This window comes from Netta rufina, assembly GCF_964035555.1.
Source record: "Netta rufina genome assembly, chromosome: 25".
Taxonomy (NCBI): Eukaryota; Metazoa; Chordata; class Aves; order Anseriformes; family Anatidae; genus Netta; species Netta rufina.
This window is the reverse complement of record NC_140149.1, coordinates 1,506,513-1,529,663: the sequence shown is the minus strand read 5'-3', so window position 1 is coordinate 1,529,663 and position 23,151 is coordinate 1,506,513. Positions and strand designations below refer to the sequence as shown.

Here is a 23,151-nt window from a genome sequence, read left to right as displayed (position 1 = left end):
TCATCCCATGGTGCCTCACAGCTCTCAGACCTGCTTCTGGTCACTAAGAAAAAGAAGAAAAGCTGGACACTGTCCCTTACCGTCATCCAGCTCCCTCCACTGTCAGGTTTCCTATAGCTTTATCACTCCCTAGAGTACATAAACCATTCTCTTGACAAGCAGAAAATGCTAGTGCTTCAAGTACAGGTGAAACAGAATAAAGGCTGCTCTCTCTAATGAGGCAGCTGGAACCTGGTAAGAGAGTGTGCTTGAAAAACAAGAGAGAGAAAGACAAGAAGAGGGAGAGGGAGGGCAAATAGGTTTTATTATTCAGTCCGCAGTTCAAGTTAATCTGTATTGAGATTGGTATTTGCTGCTCAGATGGTGTGTCAGTTTTGCCAGGCAGCTGATGGACAGAGGAACAAGCAACTGGCATGGTCCTACGTGAAACAATGAACTGTGATGGACATGAGGGGAAAGGGCACATTTTTAGCCATGAGTAGGGGGAGAGGACGGATACATCAGATGAATGTTCACATTTCTTGGATAGATTGGAGCTCTTATACTAACAAGTTATCAAAAGGCAAGGCTGGAAGCTATTTCGGTGCTTAGTTCTGACATCCAAAGCAGTCTTTTCTTTTTTCTTTCTTTTTTTTTTTTTCTTTTTTTTTTTTTCTTTTTTTTTTTTTTCTTTTTTTTTTTTTTTCCTAACAGGTTGGGAAGTTGTTACTCCCTTTTTAGAGAGACTGAGGACACCTAGTTTCTGCCTAAGAATCTTGTAGGCTCAAGCAAATCTATAAAAAATAATTTCCTTTTTGCCCCAAATAAACACACTTCTAGAGGGCCTTTTCTAGGGATATCACTTACAGTTGCTAATGAATCAGTCTGTCAAAGCACTATTATTTTGCTTTTTTTTCAGAACAGATGACAAAATTGTAGCACAAAGACCACAATGGAAGGACAATCCAAGACATTTGACACCTAAGTACATGTAATACACACACAATAAAAATGTTGCACAGACTTCTGGCCATACAAGCACACCCACATGCAGAATCCATACAGACCATGCACTTAAAAGATCTGAAAAGCACCAGTCTGTACTGCCTACAGTAGCTCAGCAGGTGGGACAGGACTACTTGTTTGCCAGGCCCTCCAACGTTTGCTAGTGAGAGAGACGAGTAGAGTACTGTGAGGAAACACCCTCTGAGTGTTGGTCTGACACCATTGGTGTGAGCAACCGATGTGATGCTATAAAGGGCTTCCTCACATGATCAGGGGAGTGTGCTGCCTGTGCCATATGTGAGACTGATTCTGCCACCTCAGTTCTCATGACTAGTTCAACTCCCTGTAGGACGGAGAGGTCAGACCTGTGTAGCACCATGCACAAACCATGGTTAAAATCCCACTCTGCACTGCCCTCCTGAAGATTTTAGAGAGAGATTAAGGAGGCTAGCCTTGGTAGCCCAAGGTAGTCCTCATGACTGTCAAAAAAACCCAGCCTGCTGGTACTTTCTAGATCCATCCCACTGCCTGTGCTATCCAGGGATGGTGTTTTTCAGGAAAAAAATAATAATAAAAAATCATTATCCTGTTTCAGCTTGGATTCTGAGCAAAAATCCCTACAGTTCTTTCAAAATCCAGATGCAACTCCAAGGTACAACTGGGGCAAGATCAAATTCAATCTAAAAATGATCATCATCAAAGACCAACTGACGCAAAGACCTTTATCTTATAGTAAAATCAGCATCTACTGTATACTTCTGAGGAAAAAAAGAGCATGCTGCTGTTTGAAGTTTTTAACACCATCATCTCACTATAGAAGTCTGAAAGTGTGAGGCTGCTTTCTGTTTCAAACTCTACACTTTGCTAGGTTCTCAGAAACCAGGAAAATAGGCTGTTAAAGAAGTCCTAAACTAACAAGAAGAAAAACCCTTAATTGTTTAACTGTAATTAACACAGTATAAATCTTACAAATGTTTGTGACTTTGCAAATTAAACTAAAACAATGTAGTCTAAAATATAATGCTAAAAACTGAAAATGTTTTTTATTGTATGTATTTAAAACTGTCATAATTTGAAATTCTTACACCTGATGGCTCTGTCCAAGAGGATGCAATTTTTTTCCCATGCTTTTGACAGGTAGAAATGAGCTGTGATAAGAAAATGTTTTCAAGTTTTTGAAAACCTTATTGAATTGGGGAAATCATAGAATCAGAAAGGTTGGAAAAGACCTTCAAGATCATCTGGTCCAACTATCACCTTCAATGATCCATCTCACCCAGCTGTAACTACAAATGGTGTGGGGCAGGCATGAGGCAGACAATGCTTTGGCTAAAATCCATAGAGGATATATCATAACCTGTGTGGTTTTGATGGTTAACATCACTGCTCAAACCTACTCCTAAACTCTCTTGCCCACTAGCGTGACATATACCCAAGCTGAAGGTACGCATCTGACTTTTGTTCAGCTACACCTTATAGGCTGCCATATTGTACCTCTGTCTCCTCTTTTTCTCTTCTCTATCAAATACCTCTCCAGTTTCCTATTGTTGCTTCTGCCCTGGCAGAGCATGAATCTAGCTACAGGTGCAAAAAGAACTGTCCTCCAATGAAGCTCACAAAGTAAGTGCAGCTTTCATTAGCTTCACTCTGAAGCACTGGGATAAATACCAGCCATTGACCAACTCCATCTTTAGGAGCCACTTGAACCATGGCACATTTGTGGGATACTGAACTAGGTGATGAAATGCGTAATTCACAACAGTGCTTGCAGCATGAACTCTGTCCTGGCTGTCTCACGTCCCAATCTGTACAATGTTCATGGAGACTGGTAGAGATGCATGCTAAAGAACTGCAAGTGCAAGGTCCTGAGGCCATTAAAATAGGGGTGACAAGAAACCCTGGTTCCAGGGACAGTGGGATATGATCCTACATGAATAGCAGTGTTTGTTGGTATGCAGGACGAGCACTAATGGATGATACGCACTTGGCTTTTATTTAAAATTCAGCGGAGGAGGAAAAGTTTCCTTACCTTGATCCATTCATGTGGTCATATTCTCTTTTAACATTGACCCGGACTGGCTGATTAATCCACTCCTGCTGAGGAGGCAAAGGGTTGATTTTGTGTGGCTGGCCATAGTCAGGGTTCCCTGAGGCTGTCATATCTGCCTTGGGGAGGTGAGTGGCAGCGCCGTATGTGGAGTCAAAGAGGGACTGGTCGTCGCTCACCACCGACAGGGCCTCCTGAGGAGAGAAAAAACAAGTGCTCAGAGTCATGACTAAACCAGTAACTCCACTCGCGTTCTCTCTTTGAGCTGGTGAGCACCTGCAAGGGCCCCACAGCTGCCCAGCTCTGTCTGAAATTGCCATCTGTCAGGATCGCAGATTGAATCAGATTCTTTGGGGTCCATCAACCCGTATGCAAAACCAGTGGGTTCTTTTGCTAGCTGCTATGTTGCTCTGGGTGGGGCAAGAGTTAAGGTTAGTCTGACTTCTGCAAACAGCAAAGGTGGCTGATGGGAACCACACCATTCTCACTGCATGCTGTAAACAGTCTCTGAGAAGCAGCTTCATCTGTGATCTTATATAGTTACCTGCCCACCTGTCTGCACTTGCTGGTCCAAAAACAACCAAAGAGATATGTGCTGTATAACATTTCTGGAGTGTCACTTGACGGTGCATATTATTTCTATACATCTTCTTTCAAATGGTGTTGTGTGGTATTTATATTTGAGGTTACTCATGAAGGAGAAGCAGTCAGTACAGGTCAGAGTTATGGGTGTTAGTGGTGGGATAAAAAATGCATTACTTTACACTTTTTGTTTATTTTGTGGGAGATGAAGGACCAGTGAGTTACCAAACTGGATTTCTAGAAATGCTTAAAAACAGGAAATTGTAATTTTTTTTTTTATTTTTTTTTTCTGCTGAAACTCAAAATGTTGACAAAAAGTTTTGACTCTCAACTCCCTTGCATTGATGCACTTGGCTTTTCTAAATCAAGCACGCCAGGCTCATAAAGGCTTTGGCACAGCCCTGCCGTATTCAAAGTGCATCTGACAGGGTCTGCAAGTTCTTTATGGAGCTAAGCTAACCGCACATAACACAGCTGCCATTATGGCTGGCAGGCCAGAAACTGAACGAGGAACCTCCCAGACTAAAAGTACACAGTACTTTAATGTGAGTTAATGGAGCAGACCTCCGAAACAAAGACAGCAACAGACTCACCTACTCTGTGGATTGTGCATTTAGAAGACCTGTAACATGGCTGTGTGTGCAGCCGTGGGTTACCAGCGCACACACAGACACTGCTTTTGCTTTCAAAGCCGATCTGTTGCTAAACCCTTGGTGCCCAAAACTCACAGAATACAGTCCAAATTGTGAGCTTTTAAAAATAATGAATTGTTGCCCTCTCTCTTCCTCCCTCCAGCAGTCATTTCTGAGGTTAGTTTTGCACACTTTTGCCACAGCCAGGGAGGGAAACAGAAATTGTGAAAAATTAGAACCGTGCAGCTGCTGGAATCCTCCAATTACATGAGAATCTAAGTGAAAATCATATTACAAGGCACATGATATCATCACCAAAAATGTCAAAAGCTAGTGTCTAGTGGCTAAATATGAGAATCCCTCTCAGCCTGAAATAAACGCACTTAGAAAGAGTCAAGTCGGTGCTCTGCATCTACAGCTATCAGCACTTTTCTATCTCAGACCTCAGATCAGATCACATAACAAAACCAAACAAGCCTGAGCAGCCTGGAGTTTAAGTGAGCCTGACTAATCTTGAATTCAGGGCAACCCTCAAATGTGTGTAAGTCCTGCTGAAGTCACAGTATGTGCTATGAATACTTGTAAGCAACCTCTCACACTGATGAGCGGTGATTCCTTCAGCCTTCAAATAACAAAAATGACAAGTTTTACCACAGGCTGCCTACTGCTGCTCATTGCAAGGAGCTCACGCTGCATTCATCCTTTGCAGTAGTTCTTTCCTGGTGGATATAGAAGGCCACCTTCCCTAACTGCCCATTCTCATTTTCTTTTTTAATTAGAGTAAATCAGGGAGTGAAATATGCCCTTTGGAAGAATTTCCTTATGGTGCAATCTCTGTGATCACAGCCTTCTGTCAGAAACTCCTTCAAGAGACCGAGAATATCCCCAGGATAGCAACTTTGCTGCACAGAAAGGTGTAAGAACACAATACCCCCTGGTGACAGCTCTTAAAACTGAGCAGGCCTTCTCTTCAGAGGTAAGGATACAGCACCGATGCTTCTCCGATTTACTGAAGTTAGGATGTCAGACAGGGGTTCCTAAATGACACATCTTCCGTAAGCCTCTGCTTCCTCTCAGTACAGAGAATGCAAGGTTTCCTGTATAATGGCATGAGGTGGTAGGCAAACCCCAAACACCCAGGGTGCTGGGCTGCCGTACAGCTCCCTAGACCCAGTCTCAGCTGCATGCTACAGGTCAGGGCTGATCAGATCCGTGAGAGGCAGGGAAACCGTGAGTAGTGCTGTGAATTCACCAAACATGCTTTGAAAACGTTTGCTTTTGCTTTTGGAGATTTACAGTTTAAAAACATACACAAAGCTCTTTTTAAGGGAAATAATATCTGGGAAAATACTCTTTCTGCCTACAGGCATTTTTCTTCTGAAGATAGGTTCTGACAGAAATAATAGGAAAGCTGAGATCTTTATGGCTACCTGCTGCCCCCCAAAACAAACAAAACAACAACAACAAAACACCACCAAAGAGCAGCCCCAGACTAGGATCAATTACTAAGTCAGCATCCAAGTACAACTATCTCTGCAATACACTAAGCTAACAACAGGCAAGTACACACTATGCTCGGCCATCAGAAGGAGTCTGCCTCCTCAGATAAGGATCTCCCTTCAAAGACCACTGGCTGCTGGGCCCTGCCTGCAGCAGCAACTGGAGTTAACCAGAAGAATGAGAGCCTTATGGGCAGGCAGCAGCTGCATGGAGAAACTCTGCACTTTGCTGCTCAAATGCCCAAAGACTGCAAAATGTACAGTCTTTAAAACTCTGTTGCACACAGGAAAATAAATAAAAATGTGATGACTGCCACCATGGCAGGCCCAAGCAGTTACTGAACCAGGAATTGTTCGAGCTAAAACCCTGAGTTAGTTCCAGCCACAGAAGCTACAGACTCAAGTCTCCGAGGGAACTGAAGACACAGAGAGCTTCTGCAGATCAGGCAGCGATAGCAGCTTGTAACACCTGCCCACGATCGGGTTGTGCGTGCAAACAGCAAACCAGCATTGCTGACTGCATGGGAGGGAAGTCGAGTGGCACGGTGCCAACCCCCGCTGCAACCAGCTTCGCCGCGATGTGCACACCTACAGCGTGACAGCAACCCCAAGGGGCAGCAAGCAACACGGAGTCTGCAGCTTGCAGGGTCAGAGGGCAGGGCCCACTGCAGTGAGGACTGTCTAGGACTCCCTTTGCTCTTTTGGAAGAGGACAGGGCTTGGCTGGCCCTGCAGGATTTCAGGCTACTGACCCAGATGGAGAATGTGTATAGCCGTCCTGATACTCACTACCATAGGCCCTGCTTGACAAGACTGTGTTTTGGAGGACCTAACCTGGTCAGGAAGTGTTTGGCTTCAGTTCTAGCTGAGGAAGAGATCAACAGTTCACTGCATACCAGAGGGCAAATGTCTGTCCCACCAGAATCTAGAGTTACTTAGCGTTTGGCGAGGGGCAACTGGGAAAACAGGGCAAGGCGTTAAAGCTGCTAACATAACCTAAGCAGGCAGGCCACAGCTCACTAGAGTTCCCCCCATGCTGTCGCCTCCTGGGCTGTGTCCTTGAGCTGGCCAGACTGAGTCTGACACAGGGGTCTTGTGTGTATTGCTCTGGCATATATGTTACATTATATTGCCTCTGGGAATAGGCTGGCTTCAGTTTTTCCAGTTTTTAATCACATTCCTGGCATAAATGTGGCAAGTCCTGTCTACGGCAGCTCACAGCACAGGGATAGGCAAGTCCAAGTCCCCGCAAAGAACGGCCCCAGCCTTCTCGAGGCAGCCCACTGGTGGATCGCCATGAGTTCGATTGCCATGGGCCCTGAAACAACTTTCCGTACAGCTGGCACACACTTACGGATCCCCTAGGCATGAAAATGTGATACAACTATTTTTAATAACAGTTTATAGTTGTACAAAGACAAATTTGCTGTTTTTCTTTTTTTAGGCAAGCCACATAGAGCCAAGTGCCAGGTCTGAGTGCTTCAGCAAGGTGAGGTACCCCTTGATTTTGTCCTGGTTCTGCAGGAAATGCAGTCTGCTCTGTGGGGAGGGCTGACAGCTTCAGCGAAAGGTTTCACTTGAGTAAACGAATGGAGAAGGCCATTTGGGCAGTGTACTCTGCATAAACAGAAGGGGCCAGAGAAATACTCCCAGACAGGAGCCAGGCAGAAGGGTGCCAGGAAGACAAGCAAGGTGAATCACCACCATTTACTGAGGTTCCTCACTGTCACTGACACAGCCTTTGTTGCACTCATGTTGCACTTTGCTGCACTAACAACAACCTAGCCCCAGGATATCCTGACACCCTCCCTAACCTCCAGAGGTTTGCTTTGGATAAGACCCTTAAAAGTTCAGGTTTTTAACCTTATCCAGAGTTCACTGGCAAGGAAAGCTCTCTTGATGTTCCTGGCTCCCTGGTTTTGGCTCTGTGAGAAAGGTCATGAAAACAAGAGCTGGTGAGGTGACAGCAGGCAGAGTTTTCATCCCAGATATGACCCAGTGTCTACAATCACAGCTCTTTCCAGGTGTGTGTAATGCATTTACACTGAATATTGACTTTGAGCCCTTTACATTCACTTTTCTGGCCATAACCACATTTAAAAGGCATTGCTAAAGATCAAAGATTCATCCTCCTCCACAATGTCTGGCTTATAAGAGAAGAAAATGCTGAGTACCTGAACCATCATGCTATGCATGGAAAGATTATTTCTACCTCTAGAGGAATTAGAGGGCTTACTTATTTTTTTATTTTTATTTTTATTTTTAGCAATAATAAACATTCACTGGTCGTAGTCCTGTGGGAAAATCACTCCTGAAATATCTTTGTAAAGAGAATGTCACCAGCTCGGAGCCACCATCCGTCAGGGCCCAGATGTGCGACGCAAAGCACCAAAGTAAGAGGTACTAAGAGTAACAAGCCTTACACACGGCTTAAGGTTAACAGAGGATCTACTCCTTGAATAGAAATGATTTTGGCACTGCAGTTTTACAAGTCAGCACTTCTGCTGCCAATGTCTCAACAAGCAGAGAAGAGATAACATCAGACTTACAAGAAAATGAGTCAAATATAAAATCTACAAAGGAGCAGAGTCTGGGTTGATCTTGGGACAGCAAATTCAAATGGATTGGGCATTGAATTAGGAGGAAGGAAGGCAGAGTGTTATTCTCATCTCTGCCCTCGATCTCTGGCAGAACCTTTAGTGAGGTATTCCCCCGTCTGTGCCTGTTTCTCCTTCAGTCCTCTGTTGCCCTGCTCTGCTTGTGCTGGAAGCCCTGCAGAGCGCTGAGCCTCACCCAGCGCCGTTACTGAGACACCAACAGGAATCTTTGGGGTAATTCAAAGCAAGGCCTGGACAGCAACCCTTCACCCTAATATATCCAGTCTTTACAGCACACCTAACCAAACCAAAAAGATACGTTTTTGCAGCTTTTTGTATTCCACATCCTTCCAGTGTACTTTTCTTGAGATTTGCTCATGCTATTCCACCTTCCTTACAGGATATTATGGGATTGGTGCAGGGACTCCCGTAACTCCCCCTGGAAAATTATAATCATAAGCATTTTATTGCTAACAACCACAATCCAATCTTGTGCCCTTCGCAATCAGTTTAAGGGCTGCCTCTGCAACAGAGGATTTGTGGGCTGCAGCCAGCACCAGAGACCCATCATCATGCTGGAGTGCAAACAGCAGGCTGAGAGCCATTGCTGCCCCAGCTTGTCACCCTAGACCTCCTGTATCTACTTACAGCATCGCACGGTGACTGACAAACCCTTCTGTTCACACTGTTTTCCAGTTGAGCTGCTGGCATTTGGGTTGTGGTAACCCAAATGCTGTAATCCCTGCCCGGAGGAGGAGACAGGGGAGGAGAAGCAGTCTGGCTTTCTTTGCTGCAGCAGCAGGACTGAGGATTAGGGAGATGGCACCATCCCCTTAAGACTGTGTCAAAGTTTGTGTAGATTTGAGGCTTTCTTTTTGCATAAAGGAGAGCCACAACATTGTGTGTTGGCTTTCATTTAATTATTTTGATGATATCTCACACTCCAATAATTTTGCGCTTACTCTGCACTGGAGGCTTGCTCAAAACTACAAAGCAGGCCAGCTACCTAGACAAAGTACAGTGCAAGCTCTCTTCTGCAGCTCTGACAGTCCTTTCACTTTCCATCAGGAGTACTACATCTGAGCTTAACCTGGCAATCTTAGAGTGCAGCACCATTTCTTCACAATTCAAATAAATGGGAAACCACAACTTAGTAACTCATGCTAGGAGGAAACGAAGCAGGAATAAGATAGGCGTAACTAGCAAAACCAGACCAAAAGCAGGGATCACATAAAACCAGCTAAAAATTGAGGTTAAATGATTTTGCAAAACTTCTTGTAGGGAAGACGTCTTTTTTTTTTTCTTTTTTTCCTAATTTTTACATTCATTATTTCCGTGAAATTTCACACTGGGTAGATAGCAGAAGGTTGCTAAAATTAATGCTTTATTATTTTATCTCAAGATCCCCAAAACCTGCGAAAAGGAAAAAATAAATAAGTCATGCTTTGTACTTCACTTTTCAGAAGATCACTAGAGCACTTGACTCCACGCACACATTTATCGGATCTGGACCAAAGCACTTTTATCTCAGTCTAAGCTTTGCATCAATCAGTCGAGGGCCCATATTGATCTGTTTCCAACAGGCTAAATACCAAGTGGGAATATCTGGGCCCCAAGTGCTCGTCCCAGTGGGTGCCTGCACCAGGGCTGGTGCTGAGGAGGCTGAGGAGAGCCAGCCTCAGCCACATGGGCAGCTTCCAGGAGATGGTTTTGTGTGGCCTGAGCACAGGGCCAGGAGAGGAAGCGAAAAAAAGAACCTGCTCAAATTACTGCTGTGGCCTCTTGACCTCTTAAGGGTAATATGGTGAAATATGAGGCCAGAAGAATGGACATGTCTGAGAGATTATCGCGTCTCCATCATATAAGCTCCTAAATCTCGGAGGCATACTGCAGCTTTTCTGCAGTATGCTTTGCAGCATGCCACATCTCGGCCAGCCTCCGGCCAGCCTGACTGTGTCCCTGGGCCTCTCAGGAAGGATCCCCCTACGGATTCCTACCTTTCCCTAGTGCTTCGTACCCTGCCTACGCCAATGCATGCTGGCAGTAGCAGAGGAGCTGGATGAGGTGCCTGCCCATTAGCAGACAAAGGACAAATCACAGCTTCTGGCTTCTGGTCCCAGAAAGTCTGGGAGAATTCCTGCTCAGGTCTGCCAACCCAAACACATGAGATGGTTTAGGGTGAGTACTGAGCCTTGGGGGAAAAACTTTAAGCCTGCTAAAAGTGCTGGAAGCTTTGCTGTTGGCATTGCTTGAGCCAGGTTTCATTTCTGACAGTTAATTTCACTACAAAAGGATTTGCCTCCATGAACAAATCGACATTACTGTGGAGTTAGCGCTGTCTGCCGAGGTGGGAGGACTCTCTCATCTCTCTGGGTCTTTTCCGAGCCATGTCATGTTTCCAGAACACCAGTCTGCCTTTGCCATGTATTAACACTGTCCTTGGCCAGTTTACTGGGCTTGTATCACCACTGATTTCTGTCCACATCTTTTCCACTCCAGAGCTGCCCACTAGGCTTGGCACTGCATGGCTGACTGCTTCCCAGAGCTCAGCACTCAAATCCACCTAGCGCTAGTTCACCTTCCTTTTAATTTTTTTCCTTACCCTTGTAAAATAATTGACTTGCACTGAGCAGATGCATTTGTAAACAGAGACACATGGATATAACTGTGAACATACACACTTCAGTAAATATTATTGTAGCATTTTTATGGTCTTCTCTGCTGAAGACACATGGAGGGAAAACTGCAAGATGGTTTTGGAGTCTGGCTGCCTGACAAACCAAAACTATCCTGAGGAATAAATGCAGTCTACTGCTCTGCAGAAATTCTGTGCTGACCTCAGCTTTGTCCCAGAGCACCCACTGCCTGACTCCTCTCCTTGATGTAGTGCCAGAGGCTGGTTTTTAGTGGCAAAATTTTGATCAGGAGCTTGCAGGCTGACCAAGCACTTCGTTTCAGAAAACTCGGGCTTGCTTTAAACTGCATTTGCCTGCTGCAGTTGTGCCAGCATTTCTGCAAAGGCAGTTTTTTGGTGGTATTTTTACTCATACCAGAAACTGAGCCTATATAACAATCCTGCTGGTTTTGTTTTCCACATGGAAAGAGCAATTGAATCTTTTCAATGTAAATGATTCTTCCTAGAAAGGAAAATGACAACATGAGAAGAATTATTTGGGACTTTGTCATGAGGGAGGGTATCTCACATGTCTCTCCTTCGACAGGCTGCCTTGGAAAACAACATTGAGTGGACTCTAAAGCATGAAGGAATAGGTGCAAAATGAAATCCTTTCAGCTTGGTTCCTACTGCCAAAACATTGGAAACTGTAAAAAGAGTGTTCTCCCAGGAATGCGAGGTCTGGGAAGTGGCACCTTAGAAAGGCACAAATATTCCAGGTTCCTCTGAGCTCTGACTCACTGCTACACCAATGTCCATTCATTATTTTTTATTTCACTTTGATACCATTGTCCCAGTTACATTCACAAACACTGCAATCGTATCCTGTTTTGTTCTCTGACACCATTCCCTTCACAATCGCAGGAAGCCCATCAGGAAACATTCATCGGGTGCTGTTATGTTTCCATCCGCAGAGAACAAAACATGCACTTTCAGCCCAAGATGACTTATTCCAGACTAAGGAAAAACAACAGCATGAAAGAATCAAAGCAGAATCTCCAGGAGAGAGCGCAGTATATGCTTTTCTCCTGAAATACAGGTAGGAATCCTAAGCAAAGTTGATTGCCTCTTACTCAGGGAATACTTGATGATGGAAAGGCTCAGCCAAAGGGAAATAAAAGGCATAATCCATCAGTGACATCTCACTATATATTACAAGGTCTGGACACTATATCATAGCGAGCAAATATAAGACCAATGCAGTCCTGCAGCTGAATCCTGAACCAGATGTGGCTTGAGATTTCAAGCGCTCAGGCTCGAGCCTACTTGCAGTCAGGGCTTGGCCTCAGTCCCTGAGCTACATTTGGATTAAATCTGTACTCCAGGTCTCAGTGCTTATGATACTCAAAGCATAAACTCAGTGTTTCAGCCAAGAGCTTGTTACTTAGGTGTGTTGTCAAGTGTGCATCACATGAAGCATGGAGATAAGAGGAAATGGGGAGGTGGTTCAGGACTCACAGGAACCTGCTTCTTCCCCAAGTCCAGCTCATGCTCTGCACAGCTTGTTGTTGAGACTCAGCATATGCACACACTCGATAGAGTGATACGAAAACTCTTACCTGCTTCCTTCCCCAAAATGCCATTTACTGGGATGAAAATGTTCCAGGGTTGAGATTTTCAAAAGATCCTGAAGCTACACAAATTGTGCTCATATTTAACAGGAGTTGGATGCCACAATGCCCAGCAACAATGCCCAGACCAGGTTTTCCATTTCCTTTGCCCACTGACCCTGGCTGCAAATACAGGTGCCACCACTGCCCAGCTGAGAGCTGAATAAAGCCATGCATTGATGCCTTGTGCAGAATACCCAGCCTCTGCTGGCTCCTTATCCAGTTCCCAACTGGTCTCCACTTGGCAGTGGAACTGACAGCTGCCACCCTGCTGAGATGGCATGGATCTGTGTTTTTCTTGTGCACCGAGCCCAGCCCCTGCGGCTCCAGTGACGAGATTGTTTCTGCATACGCCTATAGGAAAAGCAGAGATTTTGTGAACAAGTCTGCTTGTGGCATTCCAAGGAAAACAGCTCGGCAGGATTACACTGAGATATTTTCTTTGTCAATCTCAATCAAGATATTTGAACAGGAAAACCCAGTTTACACCACTGGAAGTTCCCAGGGGCTTTTCATTTTGTTACAAAGAAATATTGATGTTCTAATCTTAGTGCAAGAGAAAGGTCCTGGGAGGACTCAAAGATAGCCAGCACTCTCACCTCTTGGACAAGAAGTTGTGGGTCCAAATCCCATTCTGGTACCTGGGCTGAAACCCAAAGCTAAAACTACAGTACAAAAAGGACTTGACAAGGTGATATTCTTCCTAGCGATACCAAACATCACAGAGAAAAGAGTGTCCTACCCCCACTCATGTTTCAGGAAACTGCAATAGTGAAATACCTTCTGATGCCAGGTGCAATAGGAAGCTATGCTAAGGACAAATGTGCTACTTCGTGATTGCACTGACTAAATACAGACACCAAATTCCACCTCTGATATCTAACTCCTAGAATCAGCCAGTGTGTGCTGCCTCCTGGCTAACTCAACAGCAGAAGATGCGAGTCTATTTACAGATGCATTGATGTCTCCATCTCTCAGCTTCCATATCTGTACAACGCATGCCCCCAGAAGTTCTCAGATTTTGCAGAGCGCTCCAATGTCCTTGGAAGACAGAGGTCAGAGAAGTGGCAAGTGTTATCCTAAGGCTACAACTGCTAGACAAAAGCAAAACCTATTCTCCTAGTAGGCTGAGCAAAAAAAAGTTACAAAAATCTCTTATCAGTAACCATTAACAGAAAGTCTGTTGATTTTATCAGCATGGTACCGAGAAGGGCTCTGAGCCTTGCTTAGATAAATGAGGTCTTTTGCTACTGACACCTTGAGAAGTCTGCTCTCATGGCTGGTTTTCCACACCTGTGAGAACTAATGGCTTCTTCCCGGCTCCCCTCAGCCCTGCTGAAGCAGGCCAGGGAGGCAGAGGCCATGAACGAGCTCATGGCGGGGAGATTCAAATGTTTTGCTGCAGTGAAAGCAGGCGAGAAGCGGAGCACAAGCTCACAGTATGTCTGGGAGGGAGGGGGCTGGAAGCCAAGACTGTCAGCAGCCAAATCCCAGCACTGAGACCGATTCAGTGCTCTGGCTTTGGGTAGGGTCACTCAACTCTGCATCCCAGCATCTCCTCTGCTGGAGGTGATACCAAGGCACATACACACATGCCCAAGGGCAACTTTGAGGCTGGTTCAAATCAGCTTTCTGTCATCTCTAGGACCCTTGCTCAGACCTCCACAGGATCCATGTAGAATCAGCCCAGCTCTTCATCAGTTCATCTGCAAATCCCCACCTGCAGCAAATATTTGTTTTTTAATGAAAATCATCAGCTCTGGCTTGATAACTGAAATACTGAGCTGCCAGAATCCTACTCACACAGCAATGTGACTAAGAGACAAAGCCAGTATCTCAACAGTGCCATGCAGAGCTGAGATTGTTCCTTCAATTTTACATTACCAACACAAAGCAACCAAGTATTCTGCTCAAAATCATTTGGTAGAGTGTAACTAAACTTTTCGTTCTTACGACACCCAGGCTGCCAAAAAAATAAAAGCTAGCTTTCCTATAGAAAAGAGGACTGCCTTTACATGCAACACTGATGCTTTCTGAGATGACTGCAGTTTGTTCTCCTTTTGCTGAAGTGTTTCTTACACTCAAATCATGCTAACATAAATAAGAAGCAGGCCTCTCGGCACATCTCCATGTTCTTAGCAGAGCTGATATGACTGGTCTTATCTCTAACAGGGCAAGTCCCCTGAGCTGTGTTGAAAAGCCTTTTATCAGATGCAATTTAAAAAGAGTTCTTTCTGAGATGTAGTTCTGCAGCTCTGGCAGGAAAGTGGGGCTTCTGACTAAATCTCCTCTGGTTTTGTTTAGCATTGGGGTGAGGGAGTAGGACAAGGTCCTATTTGTGGGGCCGGCAAGACAGGGCTGCTCCCTGTGCCTTCCCTAAAACAACGCTCTGCTCCCTCCGTAAGAGGAAAACCCTGTCAAAATTGGCTTAACGATCTTCTAATATTTCCATGCAATTAAAGGCCACATCTGTCTCACAGACCCCGTCCTCCTTTGCTAATGTACAGACATGAACTAAACAGTCTGTCTTGTCGATTCGCAGGGTAACAAAGGGGCCTATTCATAACACAGGCACTTTGGCTATTTTGTGTGTGTGAAATGAAATAGAGTTTGCATTTGGAGAATAACCTGTGCTGGAGCTAGCAAGAGATTTCTGCTCTAATAAATCAATCAGCTTTACCGGCTAATAAAATAACCCCCCTCCTAATTCTGACTGTGCTAACCAGACAGCCACCCTACAGAGAGGCAACGAGGGTTTCTGTGCCTTTGCAAAAGTGAGAACCTATGTTAGCCTGCTAGTAAAACTCATACATGGAGTAAAAAAAAAAAAAAAAAAAAAAAAAAAAAAGGATCAGCTTGATTGGTATTTTTAAAGCAGCTTAAGAGAGGAGTTATCCTTGGCCAAGAAATTTGGGTGTCTTCTCAGTGGTCTCAGCTGCATTAGCCAGTGGGTACTCACTTTACTGCTGTCACTAGCTGGCTTTCTTACTGAAGAAAATGGAAGCATTGCAGAAAGAGAAAAAAAAAAAAAAAAAAAAAAAACCTTCAAAGACCCATTTCTGATTTGTTAGTGAAATTGAGGGCTTAAAAAAGAAAACAAATTGAGGCACACATTGGCACAGTCCCAAACCAACCCCAGCAACATGTTTTGCCCTCACTAAGAGTTTCAGGTAATACCTGTGTGTAAATCCAGTGTACAACCAGATGTAGAGGACAGTGCAAGGAATATCTTGCTGCTTGTTTAATGCTTTGTTTGTATATGCCCTGGGGGAATGGGTGGTGAGTTTTTTTCTCTTCTGAGCACAGCACATCAGCACACGGGTCCGTATTTGGTCACAGTCTGTATGGCTGTTGTCTTAGTGCTTTCACAATACAAACAAATACACTAATAATGTTCTCACCTCAACATGCCTTACTTCCTCAGCTTTCAAGTGAGCAGGAAGTGTACAGGAAGTACAGAAAAGATGGTCCCGTGGTTTCAGTACTAGAATGGTATTTAGGAGATGCGGGCTCCTTTACCATCCAGGCAGCATGCTTCCTCTTTGACCTTGGGATTGCTGGGTGTTTGGAGCTAACCTGTACCATGGCGATCATGGTTTGGCCACCCCACTGGGATTTTGTGAGGGTGAGCTCTACTCTCTGAGATATGAAAATAAAAATAGAGAGAAGCATATGTCCAGTGTTCAGGCTGCAACCAGTTTCACAACTTAAGTGTGAACAGCAGAGCAACCAGGATAATACTGGCCTTATTGTTTTTCATCATAATAAATCCTCATGAAGCTCTCTGAAGCTAAGGGAAGTAGAAAGTTCTCAGTGCCTTGGACAAAATCAGACCGAAGTTCCCTATCTAACCAAAATAATAATAATAATAATAATAATAATAATAATAATAATAATAATAATAATCAGAAATTAAAAGCAAATTCTGAACAAATTTATGCAAACACATTGATGCAGTCAATACACAGATATACACAGATGTAGCCCTAGGGCTACATCTCTCAGATAAACCACTTGCAGCAATGTATTTATTTAACTGAAGCAAAAGTTCCTTGTGCAAAATGAAGGCAAAGTGGTTGATGAGGCCACAAGGTAAGAGAGAGATGTACCTGGGATGTGATTAGAGAATGTTTCATATCCTGAGAAACTTACGGAGGCTGTCAGAAGTTTTCCAATCTTGATTATGGATAAAAAGTCAAAATGATTATCCAGAGAAGTCCACCTTAAGTTAACTGAAATATTTTATTGCAGATATTCTGTCTCGTTGCTGTTTGAGCCCTTTCAGTTTTCTTAAACATTGCAGTTGGCTTATGTTTAAAAATGAAGAGTAGTTTCAAAACAAAACTCAGAAAACTTGAGAAAGCATCAAGGAGATTTTTGGCAGCTTCAGTTCTTTTATTTTTTCAAAATTAGAAAACTGTCAAAAATCAGCCTTTCCAGTGAAGAGGTAGGACTTTGATAAATCTGATGAAAAAGACATTATTAAGTTTAAAAAGATTAGACCATATCTTCTTATATACCTCCCTGACACAAACACAGAGAGAGTTCTGTTACAGTTTTTGGAGACAGAGCCAACGTCTTTTTAGGCTTGCTACTGTGTCAGCAAGACAGTGGAAGTTTTGCCCTTGTCTTTAGGGTGATGTATGATCAAATCTTCCGTGTAGATGTTTGCATATTCATCCACTTAAATGTGAATGCATGAATGACTCCTACACAAATGCACAAAGTAGTCACCATCTCTCCTGGCAAAATTTCAATATCTAAGCAGTTATAGCATATAGACAATATTTTTTTCACAGACTCTATACAGACACCTAAAGAAGCAATTAGATTCTTAGAAGTACTTAAAGAACATCTAAGTTGAAACCTCAACAGCTTTAAAATTTGGCATTTTGATATCATGATAACTAAAACTACTCCAGATTCTTGCCCTAGAGGGAAGTGGAGTTGTCCAAGAGATGCACATAAGAACGAAATAAAAACTGCAGCCCCCTTCTGGGGTACTTATCACAGGCTGGGCTGCCTTCTGTGGGAGTCTCGTTCTCCTCCCATTCCTCAGCTTCTCGGGGGATTCGAGGAGTAAAAGTGCTCCATGCAAGGGGCAGGTTCCTACTGATTCAGAAGGTACCACATGCACATGCAAGGGAAGAAGTATGTCTTCCTTTTGGCAAGTCTAGCAGTCACTTTCCTCATCAGCATCCTCCTAAAAGCAAGTAGTTTTGGTGGTCAGTAGGCAGCAATTCAGCAGTGCCACAGTTAGCTGTTCCCTCTGTTCCTGCTAATTTGTGAGGATGGTTAAGCCAATTTTTCACTGTGGGGAGAACCAAGAGATTTGAAGCACTGTTTCATGTGATTTTTACAGGCTGAACAGTAAGGAAAAAACAAACAAACAAACAAACAAAAACAAACAAACAAACAAACAAACAAAAACAAAACAAAACAGCTCCTTACAAACTGAACAACAGACAGTCAACAGCAAGCAAGGGACTCTGACTGTTATTACTGAGACAAGATAGCTTTGAGGGGACCTGGGCTGTACTGGGTGGCATGGTGGCAAAACACCTTACAGAGGTGCTGGAAAGTAGGGGTAACAGTGAAAGTGACCTTTCAGGTAAAGCTCTTCAAAATTAATGGATGCAAAACACTGCGTGAGAGCTAGGTATGAACAATCCAGAGAACACAGGAAGAAAGAGCTCGTATTAGTGTGCCACGCACTCCCACAGCAACTGCAGTTCTCAGAAGAAAGCTACAAAGTGGAGATGGTGGTGTCACGGTCACACTTCAAGAGGTTTTGAGAGATATTAGGGCCTATCCTGTGCCTTGGAGCGATATGCACCCAATTCATCCCCAAAATTAATTTCTTTTGTCTGGGAATCAGCAGGCACCACAGACAGAGAAGGCAGGGGCTAGCTTGCAGCATTTGCTGCCCGGAGAGGTGGGCACCGCCTACTCGGGGGCACCATTCAGGCTGACAGAAGAACCTTTGCTTCACAGGTGCCACTTCATAAACCACAAAAGGCAGCATGAGTGGAAGTGTGGCATGTGCCTATTAGTACAGCTTATTAGGGATCAAAACTAAGTGTAAATGTTGACTGGACCAAGTCAGCAGGCATGAGAATAGATTGGCCTACCTGGAAATACAAGTCATGACCCAACAAGAGGTAGAAGGGTAAAAGTTTATGCATGGTAATGCACTCATGATATGAGTGTTGGGAAGCAGAGCACCCTCTGTTCTGCTTTCACAGGAGAGCTGGGCAGTAGCAGTTAGCTCCCAAGGGCTACACATCAGCTGAGAGCATATCTCTGACTTCAGGAAAATAATGAATCGTAGGGGAAGCAGCTGAAGAAAATGAAATGACACTGGTTTCTTCCTTCTTCTTCACTGGTGTGCTGTCCCCATTACTGGGTGCCCAAAGCTCTGCCTCATTTTCCTGTAAGTCTGGAGTGTGTCCCTTAGCTCCCCTCCACAGGTACCTAGGCTGGCAAGGTTGCCTGGAGATCACAGCAAGATATATTTTACATATCTTACAGTAATATAATTACATCTGCTCTGCTCTCCCCTGCCACTTCTTCATGTCACAGTAGATGTACCATGTTCAGGAATGCCAGAGGACATCAGGATTAATCATCAGGGAAGAATATTCTTCAGTGTCAGGAAAGAAAAAATGTTAGGTGGATGCTGCTAAACATGCAAAAATATTGCCTTGCTTTCTCTCATATCTCTCACAAAGGTCATGTTTAGGGGTTGATTTCACACCATTTTTCTTGTCTGTGAAAAACTTTCACATGCAATCAAACAAGGACACAAAGACGATCATTCATTGAAGGTCAAATGGCACAATGGTTGTAAAGCCAGGCCGAGCGCCCAAGTATTTGGGTCCTCATAGCATCCCTTTAGATGCTGAGCCACACTGTGACTTGTAAGGAGGTGGTTTCCTCAAAGGCATAAATATGAATTAGGCAAGCAAAATATTTCTCGCCTTAATTTAAAGCTCTTGAAAATACCACTCTGACTGAACTCAGTTAATACAAAAATTGCAAGGAGATAAAATCTCAATATGCAGGAGCAGAAACAGAGCATTCTGTCTCTGTTTCATTCATCAGCCTTTTCTTTTTTTTTTTTTTTTTTTTTTTTTTTTTTTCCCTGTATTTGCCTGCTATTTCCATTTTCTTCTTTGCCTTTCATATGAAATGTATCCATTGCACACACCCCTCTCTACTTCATTTGTTCAAATTCACAAGCAAGTTGTTTTACAATGATCTCTTTAAAAAAAAAAATACTCTTCTTCTAAGCACTTTTTTTTCTTTTCTCAAAGACAGCAATGACTGGATTAGCTGTTGGAGCCTGGTTCATTTCAGAAATGGGGCAGTTTCTCTTCACTTTGTCCATGTTATGCCATCTTAGCAAAATTCTCTTCCTTAGTCATTTTATCACATAAACTTAATTTAACTGCTTTGTTGAATGAAGATGGGATCAACTGCCTGATTAAAACTGGCCACATGCATCTGAGTCAGATCCAAGAAATAGAAAAGAAAAAACAAAAACAAAAACAAAAACAACAAAAAGGTATAAAACTGTAATCCAAAATAATTATGGCCAGCAAATGTTTAAATAAGGTGACAGACTTTCTGAAAGCCTGAAAAATCCCCAAGTGCCTGCAGCTCTGCCCTGTGCAGGAATTCAGAGATCCCCAGGGCTGGGAAGCTGCACTCCTCTGCCCCAGACCTCTTTGCAATCCAGCAACTGACAGTGCAGTGCCTGAAGGGCCTTGGACCCTGGCGTGCTCAGAGCATATCAGGTTAGAGATGAGGACCTGCCAACACACCTATTTCCCCCCTCAGAAGTGCTGTGCATGGCAGTAGCAGCTACATGAACTCTCTGGAGAAGAGCTTCTCATGGAGAAGTCTAAGGATGCTCACCCAAAAAGCAGGAGAAGTCGGTTCTGGACCTTCTGTGCTGCCTAGGCTCAAACCACATCTCCTTTCCCTGCGAATGCCTCCAGGACAGTGAAGTATATTTTATTAAGCAAGCTTCTATACTTGAAATGTACTTACCGGATCAAGCATTTGTTAGAATGGCTACCTCTGTCCCCTCCAGATATGCTCTGAATCTCTCTGCAAGCTCAGTAAGTCTGGGTAATATAAGTCTGGGTTTGTGTTCACCTTAGGAGCAACATTTTCAAAAATTCAACAGTACTGGGTCTCCTCTGGAGGTGCCCAAGTCGTTTTTTATATCTGGACCTGAGCTTTTGGCTTAATTTAGATGGAAAAGCTAAGCCATTCAGCATTCAGCAAGTAGTCATAATCCTGGCTTTTAGTTTGTTCTGTGTAGCAAAAACACCATTGCCAACACTATTTCAAAAAATCACCCATTTATATTGAGTTCAAACTCAGTTGAGTTTCAACTGAGTTGAAAATGATTTACTTGGAGGAACTTTTGGTCTAGGCCTCTAAAGACTTAACTCATACATCAGAATTCAGCAGCCTCCCTCCTTCCTTTATTCCTGCTCCTTTACTTTCTTCTCATTGTACTTATGCAATTAACAAGCAGATGTAAGCACGCATTTTACTTCTGATTTTCACTAAAATAACTAATCCACTTAAAAAAAAAAAAAAAGTAAACCAGTAAATATCAAGCATAAAACATTCAGGAAACACTTCGCATTTCTGTTCATCTCAATTCATGTTTTAAGGTATGTTTAATTTCCCTTAAGTATGACAGTCAAACTTAAGACTAGGCATGAAATGAAATAATTTAGGATGAGGAATGTGTATTACCATGCCTCATTATGTTCCAGTTAACTCATCTGTTCACTAGCACAAGAGTTTATCATTTTGCTGCCCTAAATTCTTTACATAAAGAAAAGAATATTGCTCAATTCATTAGTGATGAATGTTATTCTCAGAGGAGCAAGCCACAGGTTAACTGACAAATCCTGCATTTGTCTAGAAAGAAAAGCACATTTTTATTCAAGCCCTTAAGACAATCGGTAGGAGAAGCAGAGAAGAAGGTTAATGTATGTGTTACTATGTGGATTATAGTCACACCCTCACCCAGACGCAAACCCTGTGCAAGCTGCAGTAAGAACAACAGGAAATGGCCTGGTATTTATAGCATTATTGTGTTTATCCTGAAGTGATGTTCTGCACAGATTATTATGAAGTTTTTTTTTTGTGGGAGAGGATACAGCTTGTGTCAGCTGGAGATTTGCATGCACTTCACCCAGTGTGCTCTCTGCTAAACTTGCACAGTCCCCCCGTCCCTCTCCTTGCTTGTTAAAGGTTTGCTGTATGCTGGGGCTTCTCTGCAGCTGATTCCATGGGCCACCCCCCGGCAGTGCAAACAGGAACCCTGGTAACCAGTATGTTTGGTGTTTGCTTCACCAGATTTACAAATCCACAGTGAGATGTCATGAAATAAACAACTCATGGCAGTGGTATTGAATTTCTGAAAAACACAGTCCACACTACGCCCAGTCAAAAATTCTTCTATGTGCTTTGGGTTCAATTAAGAAAGAAACTGATGGCACCAAAAACCTTGTATCAGAACCCAGAGTTCTTTCTTCAGGACAGATCATTTTGCTCCTGGGATTCTCTTTGTTTAGAGAATTATTTCCATGTCCCTTATTTTCAGGTGGGGTGATGAAATACTGTCCCGTTTATCCTTTTCTCCTGGGGAAGCATTCAACAAAAAGTACCGTATTTCATACAAAGACCCTCTACATATACCTAGCCTCACCCTTGCCATATTTCTGCTGATTTGAACATAAGGAGACTTTTTCGAATTCATTCTCATCTAAATTTGGCTTGAAGTTCAATAAAAAAAAAAAAAAAAAAAAAAAAAAAAATGGGAGATGAAGTAGATAATATAACAACTTAGTATCTCCATATGGTAAAAAGCCTTCCACCCACTCACAAACCTATGCAAGCACATATCCATCTATGCAGACCAGTTTATCTCAGTGAGAGATATAGAATAAGAAAAAATAAAATAATGATGATAAAAAATAGTGTAACTCAGGAAGCAAAGAACCTGTTATTACTTCATTGTCAGAACAGTATTTCTTATCTTAGGCAAATCTGAGGTTTATTCAGAGCCGTTCAACAGTTGCTCATTTCTTTGTTTACACCCCATGATTTCTAAAAACCTCGATTAAAAGCAATCAGAAAAATCCATCATATGACACTTAGGCCTTTTACAGCCAGTGACAGTTATTAACAAATGTTAACCTTTCCTTTGAGAAAACAGAAGGAAATTCTGCTTTAATTTAAACTTTCTGCCATCATCCCCTCTCTATCTCTGGAGTAAATCAGAGCATCTCCATGATTCCATTGTTTGCAAATATAATAAGTCCTGGTTTTGTCTGTTTAAAAAACAAGCAGCAACAGAAAAGCACCAGGAAGTCCCTATGAATGGGAGCAATGCTGCATTTCTGTATGTACCGCATTAATTAATGCAATTGAGCCAATATCCGAGCAAAGCTTGTTCCTATGAATACTATTCAAATCATTATCAGTTCTATTAGA

At 43.2% G+C, this 23,151-nt stretch overlaps 1 protein-coding gene across 4 annotated transcripts in view; it reads right to left on the bottom strand.

Moving 5' to 3' along the window:
* Positions 1 to 23,151, bottom strand: part of FLI1 (Fli-1 proto-oncogene, ETS transcription factor) — an 88,784-nt gene that overhangs the window by 35,361 nt on the left and 30,272 nt on the right. For all 4 annotated transcript variants that reach the window (XM_084301565.1, XM_084301567.1, XM_084301566.1 and 1 more), the window contains one exon: positions 3,014 to 3,225. In XM_084301565.1, the coding sequence (XP_084157691.1) occupies positions 3,014 to 3,225 (212 nt within the window). The remainder of the gene's footprint in view (positions 1 to 3,013; positions 3,226 to 23,151) is intronic.